Consider the following 10,091-nt stretch of genomic DNA (forward strand, 5'->3'; position numbering starts at 1 on the left):
TATTAGTAAATATGCACACACATAGTCAGACTCAGGGAGCATCTCACCACACATTTTTTCTCTCTCCCCCTCTTTTTATTTACGAACAAGTGATGTATTCTCTCCACCTGTCTAAGCGACACACACAGCGCACACCCCTAGTTATACACAGACATCTATGGGTGCACTAAGATTCGTTACATGGAATGTAAATGGAGCTGGCTCCAGAGAAAAGAGGTTAAAAATATTTAACCAACTCAAAAAACTACAGGCAGATGTTGTCCTTTTACAAGAGACCCACAGACCTCTTAGAGGTTCGAATGAACTTAAAACACCTGAGTTTCCTAATGTGTTCTCAGCTTGTTATAATTCTAGACAAAGGGGAGTAGCAATTTTAATCCATAAAAAAATTAATTTCACAGTACTCGATACAGTTATAGATCCAGAGGGCAGATTCTTAATCATTAAACTATCTATACTTGATAAAAAGCTATGTATTGTAAGTGTATATGGTCCAAATGTTGATGATCCCTCATTCTTTCACGGTTTTTTCAGTGCACTCTCTGAACACTTAGATGGCACACTTGTTCTTGGAGGCGACCTCAACCTTGGACTAAATGAAGAAATGGATAGGCTCAATACAGCAGGAACTCAGCGTAATTGGCAGTCCATAAATATAATCAAACAGTATATGAGCGACTTTGGTCTTTGCGATGCATGGCGCTCCCTTCACCCCACCAGTAAGGAATATACTTTTTTCTCACATGTCCATCACTCCTACTCTCGTCTGGATTATTTTTTGGTCAGCAGCTCACTGCTGAGGGACATTTCAGACACTGAGATTCACCCTATAGCTGTCAGCGATCATGCTCCTGTATCTTTAACACTAATGCACAAGAATAATACTACGCCTAGTAAAAACTGGAGATTTAATACATCACTGCTTAAAGATGAAGACGTTATTAAATATTTTAAAAAAGAGTGGACTTCATATTTAGACTTTAATGACACTCCCGGAACATCAGCTTCTGTTCTATGGGAAGCAGGGAAAGCTGTGATGAGAGGTAAAATAATTTCTTTCTCATCACATAAAAAGAAAAAAGAAAACAAAAATATCCAGGAATTAGAAAAAACCATCAAATCACTAGAAGAAGCCTATGCGTCCGACCAAGATCAGGAAACATTGAACAAAATACGCAAAACAAAACTAGAATTAAATGAGATAATTGATAAAAAAACAAAATTCTTAGTACAAAGACTACGCTTACAAAATTATGAACATGGTAATAAATCCGGTCAATTTCTAGCAAACCAGCTAAAAATAAATAAAGAAAAAACAACTCTATGTGCTGTTCAAGACTCATCTGGGAATACAGTATATGACCCGAAACAAATAAACAACATCTTCAGGGATTTCTATAAAACATTGTATTCACCACAAATAAACCCATCTAAAAAGGAAATTGATCAGTTTTTAGACAACATAACTCTCCCAAAATTATTAGACTCTCAAGCAATGGCATTGGATTCGCCACTGACACCAGGTGAACTCCAGGAAGCCCTGATAAGTATGCCCAATAATAAGGCTCCAGGTCCAGACGGCTTTCCTGCAGAATTCTACAAAGAATTCTGGACGATTTTAGCCCCAATTTTTTACAGAACGCTGTTGGAAATCAAAGAAAATGGCAGACTCCCATCAAATATGAATTCTGCAAACATTAATCTCCTGCTAAAACCAGGCAAAGACCCTGTATATCCCTCATGCTATCGTCCAATATCCCTTATAAATGTAGACCTTAAAATAATCTGCAAAGCTCTCTCGAAGAGACTAGAGAAAATAACCCCCCTCTTAATTCATCCTGACCAAACTGGTTTCATAAAAGGTAGGCACTCATCAACAAATACACGTAGATTACTTAATTTGATAGACTACTCATACAGTAAAAACCTTGAAACTACAATATTTTCTTTAGATGCAGAAAAAGCGTTTGACAGAGTTAACTGGAAATTTCTATTTGCAACTTTACACAAATTTGGTTTTGGATCTTCTTTCATCAGCTGGTTAAAAATATTATATAATTCCCCAACAGCTTGTGTCAGAACAAATGACCAGACATCCTCCAGCTTCTGTCTCCTGAGGGGCACCAGGCAGGGATGCCCACTCTCCCCTTCACTGTTTGCAATTTTTATTGAACCACTAGCAGCAGCAATTAGACAGAATTCAGTAATTAAGGGCATAAAATGCAAGAACGTGGAACATAAAATCAGCCTTTATGCGGATGATGTGCTACTCTTTCTCCAAAATTCACAAACCAATATCTCTGGGGTGATTGAATTGATAAACTCTTTTGCAAGAATATCAGATTACTCAATTAACTGGTCAAAATCTACAGTCCTTCCGATTAATTGCTCCTTTCATAATTCCTCTTCTACTCCACTGCAATCGGGAAATATAAAATATTTAGGTATTAATGTTTCTCCCAAGCTTGCAGATCTAACTAAATTAAACTATATCCCACTTTTAAAGAAAGTAGAAGGCGATCTGGCTAGGTGGAAATGTCTACCCATATCACTCATGGGAAGGGTTGCCGCTATAAAAATGATGGTCTTACCAAAAATAAATTATTTATTCTCAATGATCCCAACTAAACCGCCACAAGATTGGTTCAGATCTCTAGATTCATATATGTCCAAATTCCTTTGGAAAAATAAGCCCCCACGTATAAGCTTAAAAACACTACAAAAGACCAAGGATAAAGGAGGATTAGAACTACCTAACTTTCAGCACTACTTCTTAGCCAACAGGCTCCAATTTATCTCAGGATGGCTAAAACATACCCTCTTAGATGAACCTTGGCTAGATGTAGAACAAGCACTTTGCAATAATCTAGAGATTTCAGATCTACCATTTATCAGCTCAAACATTCAACGACATGAATGCTTCAAAAGCGTCAACATTAGCTCCTCTCTGACAGCATGGTGGGAGTTTCTGAAGTTGACAGAGTCTTCATTAATCCCATGCAAATGTACACCTATCTGGAACAACCCTGACATATTACAAAACAATAATATGATAAACTTTTCAGATTGGAGTGGTAAAGGAATCAAATATTTAGAACATATACTAGAAGGAACAGAATTTATTTCATTTGACAGACTAGTTACACAATATGGGATCAACAAGAAAAGATTTTTAGAATATCAACAAATTAAATCCATAGTAAAAAAGAAATTTAAACCGGGTCAAGTTGAACTACAAACACCACCAAGTGTGGTTCAATTTCTTACTCTTAAAACCCCCAAATTACTATCCAAAATATACAGAATGCTTTCTAAAATAGATGAATCAATATCACTTCCTATTGCAAAATGGGAAGTGGATTTATCAGTTAACTTAGACCAAAACTTTTGGTCTCAGATTTGCTTAAAAACCTTTCATCTAATTAGAAATCCCAGTCTTCAATTAATTCAATACAAAATACTACATAGAGTGCACTATACAGGTCATCGGATGTTCAAGATGGGCTTTACGTCTACCAACAACTGCTCACACTGCCAAACCAATTCACCGGACAATTATATCCACGCTCTTTGGTTCTGTCCACCAGTTCAGAAGTTTTGGCGTGAGATATGTGAAGACTTATCGAAGTGTCTGAAATGTAACATTCCAACTTCCCCTTTAGTGTGTTTGTTGGGCAGCTTAGATAATGTCACTTCAGAAAAGAATATAGCCCACATGGTTTTCACTGCCCTATGCATAGCCAAGAAAACAGTCCTCATGAACTGGAAAAATAAAAATAATCTTAATTCTAACCAGTATAGAAATTATACTGGCGGGTGGGTATATGGGGGCCCAGTGCTGGCGCAGGGCGCCGCCGGTGCATCGAGCCACCTGGGGGACTCTTCAACTGGTGGGGGAGGTTGTCACATCTTGCAGGAGCTTTCCTCTCCTCAGGAATTCTCTCTGCAGGAGGGGGAGATATAGGAGAGGTGGAGGAAGATCTCAGCCTGGGCGTCTATTGTCTTGTGTAGTCTGGAAGATGAGTGGATGATGGGGTGGGTGCAGTTTTCTCTGTAGTGGGGTCGGGTGGGCTGTCCCGGGCTCTGTGGGGCCGGGCGGCGCTGCTGCACTGGGCCCTTGTCCGGATGGGCCTGGGCCCCCTTTCCCTGGCGGGTTGCAGAGCATGGGGGTGCCTACTGGGGTCAGCGGGGGAGCTGGCCCCAGGGAGGGGTCACTTGCCCCTCCCTTTCTTCCCTCCCCATCTCCAGCTGCCTCCCTCTTCCCGCTCCACCACAATCACCCACACATGCAGGGCCTTGGGGTAGGGGTGTGTCACCAGGGTGCAGAGGAGGCATCCCCCCCCTCTGTCCCCTTCTGGCTGCCTCTGCCTCAATTTTATCTCACAACTTAGACATTCACATTACTCACACTCTCATAACACATACATATAGGATCTTGGGGGTGGGCTCACAACACGGACTCCAAATTACCATCAGGGTGTACACCGCACCCCTGGCGTCGTTGCCCACCTCTCAATTTTAAATACACGTAGACATTGAGGGCTATCAGGAGGGGCTATGCGCTTACCTGCTGCTCTCTGGCAGGTAGCTCCATGCCCTCCTGGGTTTTAATTGCACCTTAGAACACATATACATCAACACTACATATGAGCGGGTAGAGGGAGGTTTGGAGTCTTCTCACACCCCCGGTCTCTGCGGCCTGCTGGAGCGGGGGGGCTAGGAGGAGGAGTTGGCCGTCCGACTGGGGTCTGGTGTGTGGGGCCTCCCTGCTGCTGCGGAGTCGGGGCAGTCTGCTTCTCCCCACTGCAGGGAAAAGGGTAACACCACCTGGGTCTGGGTGCAGTTTCCCCCTCCAGGGGCAAGGGTACCTAGACCCGGTTCTTAGAGTACACTTGGGGAGTGTGATTGTGTGTACAGCGTCTCTTTATGTCTGTCTCCACGTTGGTTGAGTGTGGAGTAATTGCCTATGAGAGCATGAGGGTGGGAATGGATGTTTGTATTTGAGTGTGCCTGTATGTCTGTGTCTATATGTCAGGTTGGGTATCAGACGCCACCTCTCTGGGGACATCTCAGGCCCTCCAAGGTTTGGAGGCCTATCTCCCCCCACCACTTCCCCTGCCGGTGGCAGACGCCCCCAGACATCGGTGCGTTGGTGGTTCTTTGTGTCCGGGGGTGGGCGTCCGGGTACACACCGGCTCACTCCTTGGTGGCTGCTTATCCGGGCCTGGAACCTGGGGCTCGCTCGGGCCACTTCGGGGGTGGGGTGCCCTCGGCCTCTCGGCCTGGGGCTCGGTCACTCAGGCACAGCTGGCTGCCGGCGGAGCTCACGGGCACGTCACTGCAACCCCCCCTGGCTTCTGCTCCGCGGCTGCTGAGTGATCCCTCATCTGGGACTCTCCTCAGCTCTTTCTGGGACAGTGGCGCGGCTGCCCCTCTGTTGGTCTTCCTTGGTCTCTTGTGTTCTGGGGGCCTCTGGATGTCTGGAGTTTTGATCTCCTCCATACCTGCTTCATGCCCTGGAGGATGGGACTGTGGCCCCCCCACACCCTCTAGCAGATCATTACATGAAGGAACCTTTTAAATACAAGCGCGCTCATGCTCACAGGTGTACACACAGGTGATCACACACACAAACTACACCCTTTTTGGCTCCTACCTCAAAGCACACTGTGCGCTGTCGATCTTACGTGCTGCACAATAATGTTTAATATTAAGTATTTAGTGTTATATTCCCATATATCATTGTGATGTTGTTTATTCTATTACTCTCGTTTTCTTCTGCTTGTTTTCTTTTTTCTTTCTCAACAGGTGATCCAGGTGATCGATATATGTATTTTTTGTCTGCTTATTTTGTTGGTTTTTGTTTTTTGCCCTTTATCCCCGTCCCTCTTCTCCGCTGTTTTTTTTTGTTTTGTTTTGTTTTGTTTTTTCCCCCCTCTTTCTTTCTCCCTTTTCTTTTCCCCTGTCCCGTATCTAGCAAGTAAAAAAAATAAAATAAAATAAAATAAAATAAACAATAAAAGGTAAATCAAATGGACCATTACGGCAAGGCTGGGATGGTCCATTTGGTAAAGTAAATCCGTTGGGCATCTTTCTTCGCCTTTAGACAATAATTCTGATGGCAAAAGAACCAAACGGGACAGGGTTAAAAAAAAAAAAAAAAAAAAAAAAAAGGAATGGGGTCTAAAAGACACGTTGATGGTTTGGAGGAAGTTATTACTGAAGTTAACTCAGAAAGATCAATTGGAGAAAAAGAGTCTAACTTAACATCAATGGTACTAAGAGTAGCTGTAGATAATATTACATCTGTGGGACTATTACTGGTATTTTTTTCTCTAATAATTAAAATTTTATTTCTGAAGAAGTTCATGAAGTCATTACTAGTTAACGTTAAAGGGATGGTTGGCTCAGTAGAGCTCTGACTTTTTGTCAGCCTGGCTACAGTGCTGAAGAGAAACCTGGGGTTGTTCTTATTTTCTTCAATCAGTGACGAATAGTAAGATGTTTTGGCTTTGCGGAGGGCTTTCTTATAAAACAGCAAACTATTTCTCCAGGCTAAATGATGATCTTCTAAATTTGTGACACGCCATTTCCTCTCCAGCTTATGCGTTATCTGCTTTAGGCTACGTGTTTGAGAATTATACCACGGATTCAAGTACTTTTGGTTTGAGGCCTTATTCTTCACAGGAGCTACAGTATCCAGAGTCGTACGTAGTGAGGAGGTAAAATTATTAACAAGATAATCGACCTCTGTTGGGGTAGCGTTCAGGTAGCTGCTCTGCTCTATGTTGGTACAGGGCATTGAAGATGATAACAGTGGGTGGATTATATTCTTAAAATTAGTTACAGCACTTTCAGAAAGACATCTACTGTGATAAAGTCTACTCTCCACTGCTGTGTAATCAATTATTGTAAATGTAAATGTTATCAGGAAATGATCAGACAGCAGAGGGTTTTCAGGAAACACTGTTAAATGTTCAGTTTCAATGCCATATGTTAAAACAAGATCTAGAGTGTGATTAAAGTGGTGGGTGGGTTCTTTTACATTTTGAGGGAAGCCAATTGAGTCTAATAACAGATTAAATGATGTGTTGAGACTGTCCTTTTAGCATCTACATGAATGTTAAAATCACCTGATTTATATAAGGGTATCACTTTTGCAACTTTCATTCGATCGGGAAATACTCCTGAATATAACGAGAGATTAAAAATATAGCGAAGAGGATTAATTACACAATCTAATGTATTTTTAATTATGACCATGTCTATACCATCACAGTCAGTAGTTTTCTACAATTGCTACTATTTCTTTTATGGCAATTAACCACTCTGCTTTCTCCTTTCCAGACTTCCTTATATTCTGAATCATCATTTTTTTCTAATTCTATTTGCTAAAGTAGGTCCAACATTTACAAAAAAGGATTTCAGTTCATTTTCCACTTCAATCTTGTCATCAACTACTTCATTATTCTTAATAAAATAAATAAATAGGCAGATCTGAGGGTGTGTTCTTTTGTTACCCAATACTTAAACATCTCAGCACCACCATGATGAAGCCAATCCGGCTGTGATTACGCCATCCTATGCTGGAAGTGGCCTTTGCTCAGGTGGTAGAGCAGGTCATCTACCCACTGGAAGGTTGGTGGTTAGATCCCTGTCTGCTCCTCGCTACATTCCAACTATCCATGAGCAAGATGCTAACCCCATGTTTCTCTCCGATGCATCCATTAGAGTATGAATACATGTGAATGTTAGATGGAAAGCACTTAGAAACAACATAGAAAAAAAGTGCTTGTGTGAATGGGGAAAGTTGTGTAAAGCACTTTGAGCGTTCACATTGAGTAGAAAAGCCCTATATATGATCTAGTCCATTTGTCATCCTTTTTAAAGGGATGCTCACACTAGTAAGGTTTATGACTCATGATCTCAGTTGAAAAACACAAATTAATTTTGAAAATCTTACTAATTAAACTAATTTTATACCTTTTTTCTGGCTTAATTGATTTGGTATATCCCATAACTTATAATCATCTGACATTGTGTGTCAAGCTGTGTGTGTATGCTGGACCTTCACTCTGGAACTGCTCCTTCAGACTTGAAATGTGGTTTCCAAATGTTTTGGGCTGAACCACAAAGCACTGTCGAGTGTATATCTCCAACAGCCAAGTGTCGTTTGCTAACACTTTCTTCACCCAGTCCTGCCTTGGCTCCAGTATCTTGTTGTTGCTCTCACAGTAAGCCATTTGGATGCCGTCAAGCATCATAGCACCCGTAAACTCTGGGATGTTTGGGACTCCAGAGGCTGCAGTGACGAGATACTCCAGTGAGTGTTTCACTGTGGAATAAACAATAATTAAGTTTTTACATTACAGAAAATAGAAGGTTCATTTGATGTGGATTTCCTCCGCAGTTTTCACAAAATTCAGGCTGAAAAGAGCTGTAACTTAAAACGAAAGTTAACGCCTTCCTCTTGGCGACGCGTGGCAAGATAAGTCTGTATCATGATGTAGCGAGGCAGCTGTTAGAGGCAAGGATTCAAAAGGATTTCTTACCTGCGAATGACACAGAACAAAAAAGAAGCAATAAAAATACAGCCATCTTATCCTCATCCTGTAATCTATCCCGTAATTACGTTTAGAATAGTTATTGATGTTGTTTGCTCTCGCTGACCGCACTCATGTTGCTCTATGCGTGAAAACAGCCTCTTCCTGTTCCCTTCTTTCACAGTAAAAGTCCTAAAGTCTTAGGGTCCAGTGTCTGCAGACTCGGTCACTGACATATACAGTACGTGACTGCTGTAGATACAATTGTTTACAGAAGTGTGACAAGTTTTAAAATAATATTTTATCATTTTCTAAACGATCCCCCACTCCTCTTGGGTGTTCTTCCCCTTTCTCCCTCTCGCAACACTGCGGTGACCACACCTTTTGTTTCAGAGGCCGGGTGTTGTGCCAAGTGATTGTCTGCCAAAAACTGATTGCTTGTATTTAAACTGCTATAAATAACTTGTTGGTCTATAATATGTGAAGGATAATATGTGAAACATGTATCCGCAGTAGTTTTTGATACGGGCGACACGGGCGGTTACCCCGGGCGGCATCGTGGTGAGGGGCGGCATCACAGGCATCGGCAAAAAACAAACAAACATTTGTTTGAATTTTGAGAAAATATCGGTGCAAATGATAAGTCTGTATCATAATATCTGGTGTTTTCGTGTTTTTTGGTTTGTTTTTATTTTGTTTTATTTTGCGAGTTGGTTATTAGATGCTGCTCCAGCCAGCCAGAGAATCCCCCGCCGCCCCGCCCTCTCCTCACCTGCAGCACTAAAGGACTCCGTGAGAGACGTCTGTCTCACCCTAGCAGCACCTGTCCCTCTCCTCCTCTTCAGTTCGCCTCAACATACGCTCGTCATATTCTGTGATATGATTTACTCTGAGGTGTTTGACAAGGTTAGTGATGTTGCCACATGATATTCTATCAAACGAAGCAAAAATCACGGCCACTTATGATACGAGACCATCAATTATTAAAATTAAAGCATGTTTTGGAAAAATTACCTTACAAGGAAAGCAAAACTATTAAGACTGTTAAAGACAATGACTGTGAAAGAACGTTTTACTTAGCAAATATAAAATTCTTCCTTTGTCAACACATATGAGGCAGTTTCAGTTACTTAGTATTTAATTGCAATAAACAATACACCAATTTATAAACTAAAATATACAAATAAAAGTCTGTTATGTTTATTGTGACAACCACACAGGTTTACAGCTGTTTTGGGGATGAGTCGGCTTGTTTTTAGCCAACCTTGTCTCCAGCCACACAATAAAATTGTCTGTGTACATTTTACTCAAAACAAATAAAATGTAACTCTAAAAAAGACAACATCCGAGCCCAGTCTAACTACAGTAAAATTTACTGAAGGGGTTAAACTTTGAGATTTAAATTTACTCTGTTTAGTATAAAATAAAAACAAGTCTATCCTAGTTTTAATGTCTAGAACTGCATTTTACCCTGAATAGAAATTAATTTTATTCTTTACAGAACTGAATTTTACTATATAAATAGAATTAAAGAATATATAGAGAACT

The 10,091-nt window shown here is 41.1% G+C and overlaps 1 protein-coding gene across 2 annotated transcripts in view; it reads right to left on the reverse strand.

The window, feature by feature from the left end:
- Positions 1-8,652, reverse strand: part of LOC135932711 (major histocompatibility complex class I-related gene protein-like) — a 33,763-nt gene extending 25,111 nt beyond the window's left edge. For both annotated transcript variants that reach the window (XR_010573602.1, XM_065470299.1), the window contains exons 1-2: positions 8,553-8,652; positions 8,069-8,335 (exon numbers count right to left, since the gene is read on the reverse strand). Coding sequence is in view for 1 of the 2 variants with exons in the window: in XM_065470299.1 (XP_065326371.1) it covers positions 8,069-8,335; positions 8,553-8,598 (313 nt within the window). In the remaining variant the exon portion in view is untranslated. The remainder of the gene's footprint in view (positions 1-8,068; positions 8,336-8,552) is intronic.
- Positions 8,653-10,091: the final 1,439 nt, after the last annotated feature.

Source organism: Pelmatolapia mariae, linkage group LG22, assembly GCF_036321145.2.
Source record: "Pelmatolapia mariae isolate MD_Pm_ZW linkage group LG22, Pm_UMD_F_2, whole genome shotgun sequence".
Taxonomy (NCBI): domain Eukaryota; kingdom Metazoa; phylum Chordata; class Actinopteri; order Cichliformes; family Cichlidae; genus Pelmatolapia; species Pelmatolapia mariae.